The following is a 22,141-nucleotide window of genomic DNA, read 5'->3' on the forward strand; positions in this document are numbered from 1 at the left end:
AATCGACTGACGCCGCACGTCACCCACCGAGCGCTCCATAACACGGCCCCCTCCTGTCTCCCTTTACTCCCACACGGAGCTCTCGGATCAGCCGGTGCCAACCACCTCGCCCCCACAGTATTAGGACCAAGCACCAAACCTGGCCCTACGCTGCTCACCCGCCTCCTTCTAAAGGAAAGCACTTAAAACCCACCTCTTTCTGTTTACGTCTGATTATGCCAAACTTGTTTTTAAAATGTATTATTTTCCCTGGTACTTTTTTCTTACTTATTTCCTTTTCTGTAAAGTTTCTGGGTGCTTTTTAACTAAACTAAACTAAACCGCTCTTAAAGAGCACCTACGGGAGGCTGCAATTCGAAACCCCCACCACCTCCTAATAGACAGTCTCCTCCCCACCGCATGTATATATTCCCTCCCCGCCGTATGTATATTTCCCTCCCACCCACCCACCCCCTCCTAATGTACAGTCCCCTCCCCATCATATGTATATACTCTGTCAGGATCTAGGGATAACAGTACTGTATATTTGAATACCGTTTATGTCACAAATGTATCAGTACTAAATACCTATATGTCCCTATGCCATAAATGTCATGTATGTTGTGTATGTCATAAATGTCTATATGAATTGAAAATGGGGGACCCTGATGGAAACAAGACAAACGTCTCTCTCAGGTCTGCATCCCCTTAACAATTGTGTGTATTGAGCCGTACTGTATTGTACCCATTCTGCAATCTGTTAAATAAAGTTTATTCATTCATGTATTATTATTGTTGTCACATTTATATTTGTGACATGGAATGTGATGTGAATGAAAGCGCATGCTTTTAGTATGCGTAGCCCCAGTGGGAATCAAACCCCTAACCCTGGCACTGTCAGTGCCATGCTCAAAGCACCAAGCACTCTACCCACTAAGGTACAAAATATAGCCCATTATTAATAGCTATACAGTGCCAATTCTAGTGATATGGCTCCCTCTGCTGTTCATCCTCTGTATGGCAATCAAATAAACATGTCATTCTAGCTTTCTCCAAATACTAAGGCACTCCCTGACTTTTCCCTCTGGCCCTGGTAATACGTAACAGTGCATGTCACGCAAGTGGCCACTTGCAGAGCAGAGGGGAAGGGGATTGAAATGGATGCACTGCCCTCATGCAGACAACGGGGACATCTAAAGCTCTGGGGGGGGGGTAACGGTGAAGTAATTACACAGGGTAATGAGTCAGAAAATAGAAGTCAATTTTGTTGTAGGATTATTATAATTATCTTGATATTTTTAGTTTCCTTACACTTGTATAGTTTGTTCAGTCATTGGTTCTTGCAATGGAAACGACAAAAAATCACGATGCATTCTGGCTAAAGTACACCTACCGACTCCCGAGTGTACATGGCTGTTGACTCACTCTTGGGTCGTGAAGAGTTCATCTCACAAAGTTCAGTAGTTCACCATTAGTTTGTTCACAGTAATGGAACGGTCCTTAAAGAAGTCAGTGGGGGGCACGTTATAGGACTAATGAATAGCTTTACCCACTCCGACCAGGAGACACTGACAACACAGAATACCACAATTTCAATCAATAAATGTTGCAGCATACATTATATACCTGTTGTAGTCTGTTCTCCACCGTGTTGCATTATGTCCAGCAGATGGTGCTAAGATCATTCCCTTGGTGCTCCTCCAAAGAGGGAGAGAGAGAGACGGATCACAAGGAAACCAAGGCACACAAAGCCAGAAGTACCAACTTTATTGATGAATCATCCATTAAAATCACTTTTTAGAAAACAAAAAAGGACAAGAACACATTCTGGGCACAGTGGTGGCGTGGTGAGAGAACTCTTAGTCACCCAGTTAGTCGACAATAAATACAATCTATGAGAATTACAGCATCATATAGAGGAAGCCGTTACTGTAAAGAAACAATGTCAAATTTAAGTTTAACTTTTGAGATGAAACGGGTTCGGCTGAGGAGACGACAATATAACCTGTTCAATATATGAGAAACAGTCTCTTCTTACTACAGTACACAATGGGAAACCAATGGTGCTTATTTAGATTATCTGGCAAACACTGGATAGCTTGCAGAGAAAATGTGACATAGAATGAAAGTGGTTTTCTCTCCCCTTTCGAGCATGCAAAAAACCAGCACTACAGTATATAATGACAAGATTGTTGAAATTAGGCCTTTGTACAGGGACACAGGTTACAGGTTCTACTTTCAGTAAATCCTCCAACCACAAACGTTCGAAAACCCACACCTTCTGATCTGAACTTGAACTTGCTGACCGAAACACTAGCAATGGACGATGGGATAGTTACAATGCATTAGTCAGGAGTGCTGCTATCCATCGGAGCCCTTTTAAAAAAATAAACTATATACTGTAGTTTTCCCCACCAAGAACTATGAAAGCTAGGCAAACACACCCACAACCATCACACATTGTCAAACCCACCGTAGCAACGTTACCAGAGAGCACAGTAAGAAAAACGAGAACCTCGGAAGCATTCACATCGATTGTGGTCGGTTTTACATATAAACCTATGATAGAATCTGTAATGCCGTCAAACAGCAACCTCTGGGCAAAAGAGCCCTTCTTGGTTTTGCACTTTGTCAGGCTCTGCCAAGAAAGGGGAATTTCACACTAAAATAAGTTACTATATAGCTATAATATATATATAATCTATGTATAGCTATGGATGTAATATATAGTTATATAGTAACCGGTCAATTTCTCCAGACCGCTGGCCTGAGGTGTGGTCAGCAATACCAACCCCTCCCCCATCCCCACTCATCAGACCAAAACAAGAAATGTAAACAAAGTGCAATACTAATGAAACCTACACTAGAGGTGGCCATTAACTTCAGAATGTTACCCTTCAAAAGAGACCAGACTCATGCATGTGCTATAAGTATAAAGTATAAAGCTAAGCTTCGTGAAGAACGTATGCAAATCGCTTTCGTTTTCTGCAAAATGGGGGGTAAGCTCGAGAGGTTAAGATGGCATTACAGATTCTACCTTCAAACCATCATGGTTAAATTTAAAAACTCAAAAACCGCTTCAACAGAACATGGTAAAGCAGAAGAGGATCTGAACTGTTGCGTCTTTAGTGCAAACGCATGGGATACACTGTACTGAGGCTGAGCGGAGATATTGGAGGGAGGCGGCTACAGACCAGGGAAACAGAGTGCAGCCTTTATCAAAGCAAGCCAGACAGCCAAGCCACAACACAGATGAAGACAATACCTGGGTCAAACCCACACTGGAAACCTGAGTATTTACTTCAGTCTGCCCGGAGCGCCGATTGGACGTGGGCTAGAATATCGGGGGAAGATCTGATTAGTTCTATTGCAACAGGCATGTTATATCAAGTAACATTATTTGAACACACATTTCAAATTAAAGTTTAACCCAGGGATGCCCTGTAGGTATTAAGACTATGTGTCACTGGCTTGGGTGTGCAAGTTAAAACAGACTAGTCTCACCTGCACTAAAGACAATATTTAACCTTTTTGAAAATCACATCACACACTGAAATCAATATGATTACCACGGTGAAGCTTGGTAAAGCCTGACTGAGTGAAGGTCTGATAATACGATGGAGATACGGAGCTTGTTGATACGCAAGTCTTCTCGATGTTCTTCACGGGTCCCCTTTATTGTTTATTTTCACTGGGCCACACATCCCACACCAAGCCTCAAATAGGGAACCCTTAGTTTTTCATAGTCTTTTTGAGCATGTAGATATATATATATATGTGTGCGTTTGAGATAGTGTGTGTACTGGTGCACCATGTGCCAATTGAACATGTGTGGTTACGTATGTATCCTTTAAGAGGTCCAGCGCCACCAGGACACCTTCATGCGGTCCCAGACGGCGTCCATGGAGTCGAAGGCGGGGCGCACGTCCAGGAGGGAGAACTCGTAGGTATCCTTGTTGATCTCACCGTCGTAGTAGTCGATGACGTAGCGCACCTCCCTCCCGCAGCGGTCGATGATCCAGTCGTGGCGGTCGAAGGGCAGCTCGTAGCTGGAGAAGAAAAGATTATGAATAGCCGCCGTGTTTACATACTGCACACACAGTATTCCTGATGATACCGTATTGGTCAGAATATAAAGATGACCAACCAACAGTGATACACCTGCTTGAGCCAGCGTGCCATATGCCATCCTGAGGCATAACCACCTCGCGTATCGAGAAGAGCTAAACCAATGTGAAGTTCGGAGTTGCTCGTGCAGCTAGCTATCGTTACCACTGCTCGCAAGGTTGCATTGACGACACACAAGACGACCGAAAGCTATGTTACCGTCACTTGCCACTACATCATCGAGGACTAGCGAGTCACCACTGCAGTGTTGCTAACTAGAAGTTTACCGGTTCGGCAAATGGCAGACCACCTCGCGTAACAGTTAAAAGAAGCCATTCCACATCCCTGGATAGAAGTCAATGAGAAAGCCAGGCTGGCAAAGCTGGCACGCCAGTACCTCTGTATCCCAGTGTCAGAAATATTGTGTCTGTTACTATGCTTGAGTAAAATGTAATGAACCAAAGGAGAATATAAATTTTAAAAGAAATTCTTATCTTTGATTGTGAATAACACCATGCTAACATTGACCAAAAGTGAAAAATTGCCACTGAGCTCATTCAGCACCTTCTTGAGATCAATACTAAAAATCAAAGCAAATTATCAAATTACTTTTGTAGATACAGTAGTACTGAATTTTGGCATTCGGACACATGAATATGAATATAAGTAGGGATGTCCCGATCCGGGGGCCGATCACGTGATTTTCAGAAGATCGGGATCAAAAAAAAAATCTGGATTTTTTTTTTTTTTCAACAAACATGACCATGTTCACGTCTTAAACTCATACTGAGGCCTTAGTTTTGGTTTTAAATTACATATCATCATTCATTTATTTATTGTCACACCCTAACCCAAAACAAACGCATTTCCTTTGATTTAATTATGCATCAAATTATTTATGTCAAGGATGAGGGACATCCACTAGTTGCAGAACTTGCAGTCACCTGATTTTTACAAACGATGGCGCCATTGCTCTATGTATGTTATTACCATCTCATGAAGCAGCAGGTTGGAGGCGGCATTGTGCTCGGGGAGGTAAGGAGGCAGAGTTTTTAGATTACTCTGGTTGCAATGCCTCGCTTGAATGAAGTTAACTTTTCACCTATATAACGTCAATATTTGCTTTGTGACTGAGGATTATCGTCGGCGTTTCAGAGCAAAATGGAGCAAATCATTACGTAAGTCGAACACTGTGAATGTATACTAATGTGCAAACAGATTGAAACTTTGAATATTTCTCGTATGAAGCACATTCTCAGGGTGAATGTAATGTGAGCCACCGGCGCTCGAGCCGCCTCGAGACCCTCGAGGGACTATTGAGGCAACAGTCTCGCTTCGCCAGTTTCTGACAAATGCGTTACTAATGTGAAAGATCGGATCGGAAAAGATCGGTATCAAAATCACATGATCGGGATCGGAACATCCCTAAATATAAGGCATATAAATTACCTTATGACTCCTCTTTCCAATGGCAGAGTTAGAGACCACCAAGCGCCCTTTACAGGGCAGCAAAGACCGTGAATGAAATCTACTGTAAGTACAGTTACATTTGTATAATGTCCATAGCGGCGTAATTTTTTACCAGATTGTGACGCCGTTTTTTTTTTTTTTTTTTCGTTCACAGAAAGGTAAATAATCAATATACAGTACGTTGTATTTTATGGCAATAACGTTGAGGTTTGTTCAACCCGTGAGATATAAACACGATTTTCATGTCAACATTTGTAAGAGAGAGGGCGGCTGGGTGGCGCAGCGGACTTTGCGCTCGTCACCAACGCAAAAGACACCGGGTTCGAATCCGGCTGTCTGCGTTGCCTCCGGCTTGGGCCGGCCGTCATACTGGCTCAATTGGCAGAGCCAGCGGGTGGAAGTCGATGGGTGGTAATCTGGACGTTGTGGACAGCGACTCCTACAGGTCGGTTGGGGGACGCCTGCACAGCAGAGACAGGAAATGGCGGGGGTAGTGTGAGCCTCCCACACGTTACACCTCGCCAATGAGAGTCCGCGCTGGCAGGTGAAAAGATGCGACAGGCTGCCTCCTCGTGTCCCGGAGGGGACACGTGATGCAAGGCTTCTATCCTCCCTACAACCGACCAGTGGGGGGCATATGCGAGCAACGTTCAAGACAGGGGAGGGGGGAATCACTGAAAGAGGAACTGCTAAAATCATATCTCTATTTAAAATTATAACTTAGGAATAAAATTGTCTGTATTATGTATCTCTGTTATATGTCAGTTAGTAGGTAGGTGTGTAAACCTACCCACGTTGTATTGTTTTGTTTTTTGTTATTGTTTTGTTGTTTATATTCTGTTTGTATCTGTGTTCAGGCTCCCTCCAAAAGCTTTAAATAGCTTCTTGGGAGACCTGGCACATGCACACAATCTGCGACATTGATATCACATGAGGATACTCGCATGTAAATGTATCGTGTGTGAATAAATTCATTCATTAATTCATTCATTCAGAATTGGAAACACGAAATTGGGATGAGAAAAAAAAAGTGTGAGCTGGGTAGTGTAGTTTTACGACATTTAGACGTCCACCGAAAGCCCCGAGTCTCCTCTTTCTTAGGACTACAATGATTTCACGGCGGCTTTCGTGTCCACGCGTCTAAATTGTCTGTGTTCCGGTTCTATGCGCATTTGTAAACAAACGCAGTGCTGAAAATATACACTTTGACTGCTGTTTTGATACGAGTTAGGGTCTTCTTTACTCTTGGCTACATTTGAAACGCACCATCACTTAACACATTGAGTGCCAGGGACGAGATTTATCGTTAGTTCATGCCGACCATTGAGTGCCAGGGACGACAAATCTTGCTTTTTTTTTATTAGCGATTTGAATTCATATTTCATCAATCTAGTCTCGCGTTAGTGCTGCAAACTCTCTGAGCTCCATTGGGAAAATACCGCCCCCTATCGTCTCTCCCTGTTGTACTGCACCCCATTGGATTAGACTGATTGAAACACGTGGGGGGGGATGGGAATCCAGTTTACTCATTTTACTTCTCGGGCAAGCCACCCGAGGGGATCCAAGTCATTGCAGAGCCGCAAAACAGCGTGGAATACATATTTCCAGTACCCAGCACTGGATCAATAAACGCGATTGATATTTGGAATGGCGATCAGGAATTGGAATAATCTTTTTGGAGAACATCTGATTTGAGGTAAGGAATCTATTTTACCAGTCTTAGGATAATCAGAACTTTTTTCACAGAGATATCAGCATGTGCCATATGTGTGTGTGTGTGTGTGCTATCAGGAAATAAGAGATTAGATTTTTCAGCCCGCTTATATAGCGTGCATAAGTACACATATACTATCGATAATCTAGTGTTTATTTGAAAACTATTCATAAATAGGCCGAAAAATATCAAAGTTTTTTGTGTATTCCAGAATATTCCAGTAAAGGCCGTTTATCACAGAATCTTTATATTTTCCTGAAACTTTCAAAAAACGAGTTTTTCAAAATGGTATAAAACGGAAATGAACAGATTAAAAAACAATCTGTTTCGACAATGTTGACTGCAAACAAGTCATTGATAAGCGACGGCCAGATTAGACACAGCCATAATTTAAGACATGGTTTATGCGTTTGCAAATATGAGAGCTCTATCATTGAAGTGGACGCTGGCATACGGAGCCCTTTAGCGCCCCCGCATGGCTGGCACTGAATGTGTTAATACGGACGTGAAATAAATCTCGGCCCGGTGCCAAATGGGCTTAACCCTTTCACTGCCACAGAAGGTCTGTAGTGTGGCAGTGAAAGGGTTTGGGTTGACCTTCTGTAGTGTGGTAGTCCTTCTGTGTATTGTCGCAGTGAAAAGGTTAACCGTTTGGCAGTGAAAGGGTTAAGAGGTTAAAAACAGGATGCTGTTTACATGAGAAAAAATAACTAAAATCAATAAGGAAAAAAATATATTACCCAACCCATAACAAATTATACTGTCAGAAACGCAATGACATAGGCATTTATTTTGTGAGAAATATCAATTCAAATAGAAAAGTTTGCTCACCCCATCCAGTTGCGAAATCGTGCCCTTGGAGAAAACTCTTTGGCTTTACCTCCGAACCGTTTCAAGGAGGGCCCACATGGACATTCCCTGGTAGACACAAAAAGGATCATGGTTCATCAACACACCTCTCTCCCATCCTTCTGGGATAGAAAAACCTACCGTAGGCTACTGTCCCACATTCTAATGATGCACCGATACCAGTTTTTCAGAGTATCGATCCATCGCTTTTACTTACTGGGGCCTGAGATATACAATACATATTTCTCCATTAGAGAGATCTAACATGCCTTGGCCTATATGTTAAAAATGCACTTCTTGCACTTGATTTCTGGCATGTTATACTTTTCTTGCCATCGGGGGAAATCCTCTGATACAGATACCCTATTTTAACATGGTACCAGACTGATATGTGGTACCGGACTGATATCCGATACCGGTATTGGTGAATCTCCATTACATTCTCAAAAGGAATTTATAGCATGTGGAATCTCAGGCAGATGAAGTAAATTATTCTGATCAGTTTGTGGAAACACTGCCAGGCAGCATTTGCTACAAAAGCTAGAGCCAAGTTAACAGGATTAATAATAATAAAAAAATAAAATAAAAAGTTTCTACAACCCTAAACCTACCCATCAGACATCTTCTAGACAAAGACTACACTAAAAACAACGCAAGCAAAGTTTTAGTCACCTTCCCAACTGGGGTTAGTGGGCTCTTTTTAAATTAGGTTCAGTTGTCTTGTGGTATGTTGTCGTGAAGCCCTTGCAGGGCTGTACGTTAACTTTTTTTGCACATAGCACTGGTGCTACAGAGGTTGATAGTTTTGTAGCACAGGCCAAAATCTTGTAGCACAAGTATAAAACGTGTTATATTTGTAACAGTCACAAATGTGCCTATTGTTTTGTGTTATTTAGTTGCAGTGCCATGTTTGGCTGTCATTTTCATGCTGACAAGTTGACGTCACACAGCCAGACACGTTACGTGTAAGGAATTATGGGATTTGGTGTTGGATGTATGGACTCTACTAGGGGTGGGAATCACCAGTTTCATCACGATATGATACGATATCGATTCTTTGGACAACGATACGATATTTGCCGATATCTGCCATGATACGATACGATGCAGGTGCCTGCAATCGATACGAGACGATATCATAAGCCCATTTAACATTTAGATCAACTCAAAAAAGGTAACGAAAATATCATTTGAAAAATGTATTTAGCTCTTCCAGACATTTAAATGAAAAAACAATCTATTGTTTTTAATACAAATAGACCTCCTGTTCACTGTAAAGTGCCACGTTTTGATATATTGAGCTTTAAACTTCCAAGTAAATTTTTTTGGAACTCACAAGTCACAACACGCAACCTAAAACCCCTTCCTCTCCCAAACCATTCCTGCAATTGTTTTATGTTGCATGGTGATCATGAATTCATTTATTATAATTTTTTTGTATATTTGAATATCAACATTATCTGTCCATCCTCAGTTTACTATAATATACTCCTGGGTTCGTTGTCTTTCCGGGCACGCACGCACACACACAGAGAACAGGGTGTGTGTGTGTGTGCGCGTTTGGAGAGACGATGATGTCAGTCCCCACTTTCTGCTGTTCTCTATGCCGCAGGCCTGTACAGTGCGACATATATCTCGCACGTGCTACAGCAACAGCGGTCTGTGCGATGGATGGATTTACTTCAGTAGCACAGGTGCGATAGGGATTCGGTTCATATAGATACTCTTATTTTGAAAATCCTGTAGCGGGTCTCATTTCTGCCCACGCGCAGCTCCAGCTAGGCTCCGAAAGCTAGCAACGTTCAGGTGCATATGATAATCTTATTTTGAAAAAAACTCTTGTGACAACTCGACGAGTCATATCCGCCCTATCCGTGCGCCTTCTGCAAGCAGAGCAGCGCGTTGGTCGGTTGCTGCGTTAACACAGCAGTGCGCCTACACGTCCCGAAATAAGTCCGTGGTGTTTTTTTCTTCTCGCAACGGGTCAAATGCTTCTACATGCTTTGCACCGTCGCCATTCCTTTATGCGCACATCGCCCGAAATTAACGTTTATGTACCATTACAATCACTACAACGTTAGCAAGCTAACAAGCTAATCCTGATCACAGGCAGAGCCAGCAGACACAGTGTGGAAAGGGAAATGGGGGGGCACTCCCCTTCCCTGTGTGTGTGTGCGTGCGTGCGTTTGGAAAGATGATGAAGTCACTAGTCAGGACAGGAGTATATTATAGTAAACTGAGGATGGACAGATAATGTTGATATTCAAATAAACAAGTTTCGAGAGGAGTGGAAGTTTGAAGACAGACTAGACTACAATATGATGCGGGGGTGGTGAGTTGAAACAGTGTGTGTGAATGAATGAATGAGAACTTTATTTAACAGGGCGGCTAGGTGGTGTAGTGGTCTAAGGCACTCGCCACCAGTGTGGAGACGCTAGGATTCGCGTGTTCGAATCCAGCTCTCCACATTGTTTTTCAGTTTGGCTGGTCGTCCGCAGTAATACACATTGGCCGTATTACGGGGAGGGAAAAACTGAAGGGTGGGGATCGAACGTTGTGAACAAGCGACTCCTACAAGTCGGTTGGTGCGCCTGCGCAGTGGAATCAGGAAGTGTCGGGGGCAGCGTGAGCCTCCCACGCGTTACTCCTCGACACTGAGAGGTCGAGCTGCGCAGGTGAAAAGATGCGACTGCTGTTACCTCAAGTACCGGAGGGGACTTGTGCTATGTATGACTTAGTCCTCACTGCAGCCGGCTTGTGGGAGGCAAGAAACAGCGTTCGTGACAGGGGAGGGTTGAATTGGATGATACGAAAATTGGGATGGGAGAAAATATAGAAAATGGGAGAAAAAGTGGATCAAAAAAAAAAAAAAGAGAACTTTATTTAACAGATTGCAGAATGGGTACAGTACAGTATGGCTCAATACACACAATTGTTAAGGGGATGCAGACCTGAGAAAGACGTTTGTCTTGTTTACATCAGGGTCCCCCATTGTGTGTGTGTGTGTGTGTGTGTGTCCCAACCGACCCCACTTCTATGTTTCAATAAATTATTTGCATTTAAAACTATTAACGCTGACTCATTCCTTCAGTCCACTCAAAATTATGCTAATATTCCTTATGTTGTTTATGATATTAATTGAAAATAGCATATGAGAGTATCATAGTAATAATAACACATGGCGATATACTAAATGACAGCCAAACATGGCACTGCAACTAAATAACACAAATACAATAGGCACATTTGTGACTGTTACAAATATAACAAGTTTTATACTTGTGCTACAAGATTTTGGCCTGTGCTACAAAACTATCAACCTCTGTAGCACCAGTGCTATGTGCAAAAAAAGTTAACGTACAGCCCTGCTCTATGGCTCTGCCTCTGATCAGGATTAGCTTGTTAGCTTACGCTAACGTAGCGTTAATTTCGGGCGATGTGGGCATAAAGGAATGGCGACGATGCAAAGCATGTTAGATGCATTTGACCTGTTGTGAAAAAAAAACACCACAGACTTATTTCGGGTTGCAAAATAGGCGCACTGCTGTGTAGCCCTGCTCTGCTTAATGCCAGCAGAAGCACGGACTGGGCGGATATGACTCGACGAGTTGCCACGGGATTTTCAAAATAAGAGTATCGATATGAACCAAACGTTGCTAGCTGCCGGAGCCATAGATATTATAGCTGGAGCTGCGCTTGGGGCGGAAATGAGACCCGCCACAGGATTTTCAAAATAAGAGTATCGATATGAACCAAATGCCTATCGCACCAGTGCTACTGAAGTAAATCCATTCATCGCACAGATCGATGTTGCTGTAGCACGTGCAATATATATCTCGCACTGTACAGCCCTGCCTTGTACAGGTCATTGCATGGAAGGTAACTATTCCTCTACCATCACTGTTGTACTAAACTGTATGTTGAAATGTGTGTTTTGCGGTGACTGACTTTGCGTGCATGGCCTCCCACTTCAGGATCTCCTGCCAGGCCTGCTCGTTGTTCTGATTGTGGATCTTGATGATGTTGGACATGTCGTGAGGTACCAGGTCGTCCTCACGCCAGCGCCACCTAGAGGCCAGGAGGACAAACAACAGAGAGAGAAAGAGAGAAGGAGATATTAACATTGCTCCTGTCCATTCGGATAAAAAACAAGATTTGGCTGATTTAAAAATGTTTCACAGACACCTCCACTTCCGTATGTCAGTTAGGCAACGCATGTAATAAAGTGAATTGGTTACTGGTGGACACCGTTTAACTGATTGGATGTTTTGTTCCCAGACTTGATCCCCAATGGCTCTATCAAATGTGTCTTTTTATAAACATTAGGCGGATATATATATATATATATATATATATATATATATATATATTTTTTTTTTTAATAGACCGTGGGTTGGCATCATTTGTTTTTACTCCGGGTCATGTTGTAAAAAATAACCTTCATTCCCTTCACACTGACCCTTTGCGGAGCATGGCGTTCCAGAACATCTGTTCCGAGGGGTAGACCCAGTTCTTCTCGGTGCCGTGCCGGGGTATCCTGGACTCTTCTCGGTTGACGGGCAGGACGAAGGGCTGGTCGGGAGCCGGCGTCTGGTTAGGAGGCGGCATCTGGACATAGAGGCAGGTTGAACGTTCAACAACAGCGTCCAGATAGCCGAACCAAGGACACTTGCGCATAGACACTTGCGCACAGAAAGATCTACAGGCGATTAGTATGCCTTATTTTTGTCTCCTCACTCAGTCTCACTTTCTCTCAATATTTCTCTCGCTCACACAAACACCCTGAGTGTAGACAGAATCAGGCTTTTAGAAACAGAGTATGTTTGAGTTTAGTAATACAAAAAAAATAACTATGCAGTTTAATGTTCGCATATTTTCCATATTACCATGTTTGCAGGGTCGATGTCACTGGTCACGGCTTCTTTCACAAATTCATAGGCCCGTTCCTGGTGGGTGGGGCCGGCTGCTGCCGGAGCGGCTGCTTGATGCATGGGACACTCTGCCGGCGGTGACACTGAAGTGGAGACAAAGAACACACTGTTGATGTGATTTCTGGTCCTGTGGACCTCACTGGGTAATCCTAGCCCAGAAACTCCCTTGACTCATACCGACTTACAGGAAGTGTGCCGGGGGGAGGTCTTAGCTGGGTACTAGCCGGGTACAACATGGTACTCCACAGACGGTAGGTGATGAACGACAATGGTTGGTGAAATATCTCACCATGTGCCGGGGCAACAACAACAACTTTGCAGGAATCGCAGCTCAATCAGACAATCGCTCCAGAAGTTTAAATATTTTCTACAGAGTCACATCACAAGCATGCATGCGTCGTGCATGTAAATGTGCACCTGTGTGAAAATTCCACGAGAGCAAGCATCGCTTTTCCCTGCACAGGCAGAGAACTCACAATCGCTTGTCATCCTCTTTTCATTGAAAATGATGGTCATCCAACATCTGTCGAGCCCATAACACTGTTGACGTTAGGCGTTAAATCCAACCCGCGGCCATCCATACTCACATAGTGCACTCTCACCATCCATACTCACAACGTGCACTCTCACCATCCATACTCACAACGTGCACTCTCACCATCCATACTCACAACGTGCACTCTCACCATACTAGGCACTACAGTATGCTGTTTCAGGGCATGGACGTTTGGCTGGTAGCTAGTTTCATTTCCAAGCCCTATGAATTCACTATAATATAATTATACACATCTCTCTCTCTCTCACCAGTAACAGGTTGGGCTTGATGCATGGGACACTCCGCCGGTGGAGACACTAATGAAAAGACAGACAGAGAAAGAGATTGGGGCATGTTCATGTAGGCGTTGTGTCATCATTAGATCCATACAGAAGGAAAATGCCTTCGGTCGTCGTAAACGTCAGAAAATGACACCCTCTCACACAGACATCTCTCCCTTACCATTGACATGTTGGGCTTGGTGCATAGGAGGACATTCTGACGGGGGAGACACAGACAGAAAACATTTGGAGTGTGTCAACATGGAAGAAAATGGGCAAGAAAATTACTTTGACAAAACATGGATCACTTACATCGACTCTCTCTCTCTTACACACACACGCCTTTGGTCTCCCCCTGTGCCATACCCTGGCTATAGCTGAAACTACACCACTGGTGTGTGTGTGTGTGTGTGTCTCTCCCTCTCACCTTTGACAGGCTGGGGTTCCTGGTGCATAGGGCAGCCCGGAGGCGGGGCGACCCCGGCACCAAAAGGAGAGGACATCATCACTGACTCAGCCCTTACTGTCAGCGGAGTGGAAAACGAGGCTCCCATCCTGCTGCCCACAGTCCTGTGTGTAAAAATGGCAACACCGAGCAGAAAAGATATTCACATGCATCCATGTTCATGTTAGGTGGTTAGAATGGATGCACACACAGTAAGGTCATCCGTTTATATTTAAACACACAGACAGTGTGTGGGTCTGAATACAGTTCTTAACTGTAGCACTAGCTGACAATACCAATACATAATTAAGATAGATAGCTCATGTTAAGACACTATAAAAGGTAACGTTAGTTTTACTTTGACCCAAAAGAGCTAACGGCTGGCTAACACCATTGACTGTTGGAATAGAGCTAACGTTAGCTAACGGTAAACGAGATTACAGTAACATTTATTAGGCTATTGTTCGCCAAGACAGACTGAAAACAGAGTGTACACGTCGATGCGAAAACGTTGGATAACCACAGTTAAAAGTAAGGTTAAAGTTAGCTTCCTTGTTGAATCAGATTTAGCATGGAGCAAAAAACAAGTCCTGCTAACGTTAGCCATAGCCTACTATAGTGTCACGTAGGTTAAAAGTGTTCTTTGTCTGGGGTATATTGCCAAGCTTAAATGTATTATTTGGAAACGGTTTATTTTTCTCTCTAAAAAAGGGCATTGTGACAACTTAAGTCAACGAATAAAGAACAACTGACCCACTGCAGAAGTCACCAGGAGAAGCTGCTCGGTCAGGTTGCTATCCTCCCAATGTCAACGTGCCTGCTGAGGATTTCCCACAATGCGTCAATGCGTTGCGCAACTGTTGATGACGTACCGCGTCACGGTACAAAACGTAATCGTAGCACGCAAACCCATATATCTATGCGCAAACCTACCTCCGCTGTGTGTGTGATTTTTTTCCGTAGCATATGTTTGCGAAGACGCTCTCTGATTGGCTAGCCGCGTACAGCGAAGACCCTCTCTGATTGGTTTAGCGCCGAAGGGTCTCTTCCGCCACATGGGTTAGGATTCGAATAGACGCTCCCGGAAAAGACGTTTGAAAGTGTTTCTCATTTTAAATCGGTGGGAGTGGTTATTAGGGTTAAGTTAAGGTGAGGACAGTGGTGGAAAGAAAAGTAAGTATTTTTACTCAAGTACTGTACATAAGTAAACATTATAGGTACTTGTTTGTAGTTTACTTGACTATTTTCATTTAATGGTACTTTTACTCCACTACATTTCTCATTTGATGTAATCAGAGCAATATAACTGGACCACATACCACTTAACCGTTAGAGGTCAATGGAGAGTGTTGAATGCTCACAATACAAAAGTAGCTATAAACTATTGTTGTTCATTGCTGTGTTGCACCGCAGTTTTCCGAATTTTGAGGTGAGTACTGACAATGAGGTTGTTTGAGTGTGAACATTAGTGTCACCTTTAACGATAGCTAGCTAGCTACACTATCTGCATGCCTGACCTTAACTTGTCTTATATCTAGTGTTATATCTATTCTAAAACCTCCCTCCGGACTGTACATTCTAGCATCAACCAATAATTAGGCCGCGCTTACGTTACATTAGTCATTTAGCCACTTACAGCAAGTGCAATTCAACCATTGAAGATCAGGAGAAGTAGGCAAAACGTCATAAGGACTTTCCCCCAAAACCAACCCTTAATGCTGAGTGTCAAGCAGGGAGGCTATGGGTACTACTACTACTACTACTATTTGCAAATCTGGTATGTCATACATGTATAGATGTAGCAGTACTGTCTATCTGTATGTCGTGTGTGTCATATGATGAATTGAAAATGGGGGACCCTGATGGAAACAAGACGAGAGTCTTTCTCAGGTCTGCATCCTCTTAACAATTGTATGTATTGAGCTGTACTGTACTGTACCCATTCTGCAATCTGTTAATAAACTGTTCAATCAATCAATCAATCAGCCTCCCTGCTTGACACTCAGCATATTGGGTACCATTTTTGAATAGTCTTTGCAATGTCCTCACTCCATCCAGAGTCATGTCAGTGAACTCCTCGTTGGAAGGTCCGAGAACCGGTCGTAGTCTTACACTTGTCCCATTTCCATATTTTTTTCTACAGTAGCCTATACCAACAGTAGGCTGTTAGGAAGCTCAAGACTGTGAGAAGCTCTGCCTGCTTTTCGCCTGCTGACTGAGTATGGAGAAAGAAATGTAGGGGCTACATGTCAATATCTAATCTCTTTATTTAAACCATTTACATTCCAAATGGAATTCAATTTTTATATTTTTTGTTTTTTTATGATGGTATTTCTCTGTTTAACTATATGTTCTGTATCGTTAGTGGCTTAGCTTGGCTTCGCCTTCTGCACTATCTCGCGTACGTGCACGCGTACTGAATAAACCACAAATGTACCTCTAATACCAGTATTAGTCTGACCACACCCCTCATCAGCTTACCTTCATAAGCAGGTGTGTGGTCACCTGCTCTCCTCCTTCTCGCTTTCACCACAAGGAAGAGGTGCCTCGGTAGATCCCCACACTTGACACCATGATGGAAGAAATTGGATTAGGAACAGCTTGGGAAACAAGGATACGTTGACATCATATCTTTATTTTCTCTCTCACTATTTTCGAGAAAATACGGCGATATTGTCTTCGTACTGGAGTGTCTAGAAGATGATGATCATTCTACAAACCCTCCACCGGTTTTCGTATTGGGAGCACGCCGCTGCATGCTTCTCAACTGCAGTTCCTTGCTGTGTTTGTTGGGGTGAAACCTGTCAGGCCACAGCTGAACTGTCGGACATGCCGCTGTTGTGAGGAGCGGTGCGTTCCAGGTTGGGTGAGTAGTGTTTGCTGGCGGGCTCCACTTGTCTGTTAGTGCTATGGGGGCTACTAGACAAAGTTTATGGAAACCGGCCCCAGGCTAGGGTCCTTTGTTTAGCCGTCTAGGCGACAGAAGGCCTTGGTCTGGCGACCATTATAGTTTTAACTAGTGGGCCGCGACCATTGACACTGGTGATCCCTGTGTGTTCTGGACGAGTGGATTCTCTCTGTCACCGTGTTAAGACCCCATCTTTCATATCCAAATGAGAGTATTCCTTCACGAGGGGATATGTGCATGTAATGTGCGATAGCGGCAGATTCATGTTCAAAGTCAGCTATACAGGCCAGTTGGTACTGTGCTGATTCCGCCGGACGTGTTAAAGTCACCGTTGTGAAGCGGTGTTGACGTCTTGTTTTCTCTTTTCTCTTAAAAAATGAGGAGGGTTCAGAACGGCGGCCTGTCTGGGTGAGTGTTATGTCATTGTTTACATGTTCATAGCTTACGGTTAGCCGGTCGGTGGCCTGGCGCGGGGTAGCTTAGGCTTCTCGCGCGCCGCCGGGAGCTCGCTCCTGATCGCGTGCGTCGTAGATCGGCGTCTCGCGAGCGGAAGCGATAGCACTCGAACGGTTGGAGCAGCCGTTAGCTTGATGCTATTCTGTTGAACGTGCTTTGATTTTTAACATGTTTTACACTCTTGACCACGACGTCATCTTTGACAGGGGATGTTCGTCAACCCTGCCTGAGCCTAGACGGGGATTGCGTCAACAAAGAGGGCTGTGTTCTACGGTGGCTTATGACTGCACTTCGCTGATCTGCGTTCCGGGCAGGTACGGGGTTGGCCAGACCCTCATAACACGTCTTCTGGTTTTACCTTGCTAAATGTATTGTGAATGACGGTGTTTTTTCCCAAAACGTGTGTTGTTGCAATGCATTTGAGATACGTTGCGGGTTGTGTGTGAGCTGTTTTTGTCACTGGCAGTAGCTTCTCCGTGCAGGTCGTGATGTATTGATCTGGTTGTTGTGTGAGAAACATCATGGTGTTTATGTGTACCGTGTACTCACTACTAAGGCAACTAACATATGAAGCTATGCTTGGTGACGAGTGAGTAAAAGAATGTTCTTTCTCAGACTGTAATGACAATGGACAGTGAGTTCACACATTAACTGGTTTTCCTGTTTTAACTGGCCGTATTGAGGGTAAAATAGGAGGATTGTGTTTTTCCCCCCCCGGTTCCCTGGGGACTTTATCACCTCCTATCAGACATGTTGTGCATTAATTGTGTCTTTTGTGTGGTAGGGATACGATGTAACTCTCAGCTTGATTGCTGAGGTTGTGCTAAATCTGCTGGAGAAACTTATTTCCTAAAGGGAAATTGGTTTGGTTGCTGTCATGTGTGCTTAGCAAGGCCTGTGGTCGATACTAATCAAGAATGATGTATTCTCTCATTGTGATGATGATGGGTTGTGTGTGTCATGTGACCTACAACTGGGTTGTACTGGCCACAGAAGCACATGTGTATGTTGGACCGGGGTTCTTAGAGCCCTCTCTATTCTGTGTTTTTCCTTAGTAAAAATCAGATAGCAGGTTAGCTCGTGCGCTGTGTGGAGCTGTGAAACGCTTCATAGAGCTGACTATGACTGTGTCATATTCTCTTTTTGTCGTTACGTCGTATCATGGGTGTGGGGTCGTAAAGGGGTGAACTGGTAACCTTTCCTCTCCCCATTGTTCTGTCGGTCAGGGGTACACCCCCTGTCCTTCAAGGTTCCCGTCACGTGGCGGTTCGGCACGTTACGGGGGGGGGGAGGGAGTTCCTGGTCCCACGGCCTGGTATATTGGGCGTGTGCACCGCAGGAATTCCCCCGCCATAGAGTACGTCACCGTGCGCGTCTCTGTTGGTAGGACTTCCGTGTGCTGTTCAGGTCCATGTGATGGATCTGTTTTCAGGGGGGGTGGTCAGGGCTCCTCCTCACCAAGCGCCTACTCAGGCCTTCTGTGAGTTCGGACTCCTTCTTCCATGTGATCCATGTGAGGAAGCCTCCATCAGAGTACAGAGCCTTCCTCCTCAGATTGTCAAAGTGAGTGGACCCTCTAGAAGGGTCCTTTTCTATTGTATGTATATTCGATTCAATTCGTTTATTGAGTGTGTATGGGTTCGGTGCCTCTTCCCCGGAGGCCCTAAAACCAATTTTTTACATGGCTCAAGGTGCAATATATTCTTTTCAATCTGTACAGCTCGCGTGGGAAGTCTCTCTGGGGATCCCCGTCTCTTTCCTATGGGAGGGTGGTGGGATGTAAAAATGTGAACATTTTTTACCCCGGCTGTGTAGACTGGGATACATACTGTTGATGCTTCCTTCTTTCTATTCCAGAAGTGTTGGAGTTAGGGAGTGTCACACCCCTCTTGTCGTTCCCCTGGGCGCCTTGGGGATTCAATGGCAGGTCTAAATAGCCTGTTCATTGATGGGGGTGTGTCCCGACGCACGTATAGTGCTAGCTCGCTGTAAACAGGCGATTGACTGGCACGCCTTAGTTGCTTGTGGTTGAAACAGCGTTTTTATAAAGCAACTGAGATGGGGGTTTTTCCTCTTCCGGCGACCACATCCCATGACCTGGGTGGGTTGTCGACGGATCCTCGTTCATGTCTGGGGGATGATGACGGGATGGATCTGAACATATGTAGTGGGGTCTCACGCCCTTGGGGTGGGCCACCAGGCGCGGTTCGTCCCGACGTCTGGGTGGCGCCTTCTTTTCATGTTAAGATCAACACGCATATCTGCCCTTCTCCTGGGGCATGTCGGCGTGGTTAGGGCACGGGACTGGTTCTGGTCACGCTGGTCCAGATCAGTTGAACCCGTTGTCCGCCGGGGATGCAGATCTGCTGTTCTGGTACCCTGAGGGACTTGGGCTTTTTTCAGGGGGAAAAATGCCAGGTCGGTCTGGGTGTCACAGGGTTAAGCGCTATGGAGACCCTGGTTGGGTATGTTTTTACTCAGCACTGTCGTCATGGCTTACAGCCATGCCATTCTGTACGCGCTCGATCTCGTCGGATCTCGGCCGCTACACAGGTTGGTCCTGGTTAGTACTTGGTTGGGAGACCGCCGGGGAATACCAGGTACGGTGTGCTTAGGGGCTGGTTCTCCATTGTTTTTCGCTCCTCTCTCACGCATGGCGAAGAGGGGCCTGTGGGGGTGGTTTTTTTTTTTGACCTCCTCTGGTGACCCTGTGCTTCCCGTACCGCCAGGCCCGGTCCGAAGTGATGTTTGCGACCCGTAGGCCTGGGTTAACCCTTTTTGGAAACTGAAACACTTGTACTGCGGTATAGCCGGTGTATACCCGCAGGTGTGTTTTGGAGTTTTTTCTTGAGGGGTTATAGGAACAACCACCGCATTGGGTAACACCGAGGTGGTTGATTCCCTGGTGTGTTGGAGCAGTGTCAACTCCCGGGTTCACCGGTTGAGGGTGCCCCTGCACGTTCATGACGTCTGCCAATCGTGTCAGCCTTCTCTGCCTCGACCCCTCTGGGTGGGGGTTGTTAAATGGAGGCTTGGTCATGCAACACCGCCAGCTTACGCTCCTTCCGCCGGGGCGGCTGTGTTCAGCTGTCCCCTCTGGCGCCTGTCTCGTCCGCAGTCTCCAGGCTAGGGTTAACAGCCTGTTGCCTGGTTTTTCCCCGGTGCGCTGCCTGCTTCCGTTGGTTAACCTTTTTTGTGTGCTTACGGCCATGCTGACTGCCTATTCTGCAGGGTCAGTGTGCCAGGCGGTGTACTATTGGGGGGACGGGGCCCGCTCGGCTTACTGGCCTGGTTGGTTCCGCCTGGGAATACCAGGTGCGGTAACTGAGGGGCCTTTGTCCGAATACGCTGGCGATGTGGGGGGCGGGGCACTACGTGCCCACCTGGTGGGGTCTTGATGCTGGCATCATGGACTTCTCCGGGCCCCCATTCCAGGGAGTCCAGTCCTTTTGGTGGGTCTGGGTCTTCCTTCGTGCTCCGCTGCTACGGCCTTGCCACGGGGTTGGGTTTGCCCTTGACCCCGTGATTCTGGGGGCAGTAACGAGGTTGTTCCTCCGTTCGTTCCCGGGTGGCATGCGGGTTGTGCGTGTGTGTAGTCGTGGGTCAAGCCACGGTCTGCTCACCCTGTGCGTTGAGTTGCTTGAGTGCCTCTTCGCACGGTCGGGTCCGTCGCCCTCCCGTGACGTCCCTAATAGGGGGGCTACCCTCCATTAGGGGGGGTCGGGGGGGCTCGGCCCTCCCTGTTCTGATGGTTTTGGGGGGCTGTCAGCGGGGTGTATTTGTCAGCCAAGTGGCTCCGCTTGGCCTCCCTTGTGCAGAAGGCGAAGCCAAGCTAAGCCACTAACGATACAGAACGTTAGGTTATGACTATAACCAAGTTCTGTTAGTTAGGGGCGATGCTTGGCTTCGGACGGCCGCTGCAGCCCTTGACCTCACCTTGTGGTGAAAGCTTGGGAAGGAGGAGAGCAGGTGACCACACACCTGCTTATGAAGGTAAGCTGATGAGGGGTGTGGTCAGACTAATACTGGTATTAGAGGTACATTTGTGGTTTATTCAGTACGCGTGCACGTACGCGAGATAGTGCAGAAGGCGAAGCCAAGCATCGCCCCTAACTAACAGAACTTGGTTATAGTCATAACCTAACGTTTTACCACACCAGGAGCACTGATCCCCACATTCCCGCCTATCTCATGCTTGTGGATATCAGCAATATCCACAATCACAACATCCATGTGGGAGCTGACGGCATTGAAGGTGGAGACTTGTTTTTTCAAAATTGTGTTCATTGTCATGGTCAATAGTCAATGTATTTATACATGCATTATAAATACAACAATTAGGTTGCTCAACGCGTGGGTTCCAGAGAATAGACAGACAAATTATAGACAGATTACTAACAGTTTGGAACAGACGAGGTACTAGACATACAAAATAACAGTAGAGGCGACAAAGAACTATATGGACA

The 22,141-nt window shown here is 45.3% G+C and overlaps 1 protein-coding gene across 1 annotated transcript; it reads right to left on the reverse strand.

The window, feature by feature from the left end:
• Nucleotides 1-1,731: 1,731 nt before the first annotated feature.
• hccsb (holocytochrome c synthase b) lies at nucleotides 1,732-15,141 on the reverse strand. The gene is made up of 9 exons (XM_084325684.1): nucleotides 15,065-15,141; nucleotides 14,294-14,436; nucleotides 14,048-14,083; nucleotides 13,855-13,902; nucleotides 13,006-13,133; nucleotides 12,579-12,727; nucleotides 12,068-12,187; nucleotides 8,102-8,188; nucleotides 1,732-4,028 (listed from the first exon to the last, which is right to left on the reverse strand). The coding sequence occupies exons 2-9, from the start codon at nucleotides 14,418-14,420 to the stop codon at nucleotides 3,830-3,832; spliced, it is 894 nt and encodes a 297-aa protein (XP_084181810.1). The 5' UTR covers nucleotides 14,421-14,436; nucleotides 15,065-15,141; the 3' UTR covers nucleotides 1,732-3,829.
• Between the last annotated feature and the right edge of the window lie 7,000 nt (nucleotides 15,142-22,141).

This window comes from Notolepis coatsorum (assembly GCF_963971535.1).
Source record: "Notolepis coatsorum genome assembly, chromosome: 12".
Lineage (NCBI taxonomy): Eukaryota > Metazoa > Chordata > Actinopteri > Aulopiformes > Paralepididae > Notolepis > Notolepis coatsorum.

What these genes read in the sequence shown, in the direction of transcription:
- hccsb (XM_084325684.1), bottom strand. Translation starts at nt 14,420, where the DNA reads ATGGGAGCCTCGTTTTCCACTCCGCTGACAGTAAGGGCTGAGTCAGTG. An exon ending in ACATCGACCCTGCAAACATG is followed by an intron (nt 12,728 to 13,005) that starts GTAATATGGAAA and finishes CTCTATGTCCAG; the next exon opens with ATGCCGCCTCCTAACCAGAC. An exon ending in AACGCCATGCTCCGCAAAGG is followed by an intron (nt 12,188 to 12,578) that starts GTCAGTGTGAAG and finishes CCTGGCCTCTAG; the next exon opens with GTGGCGCTGGCGTGAGGACG.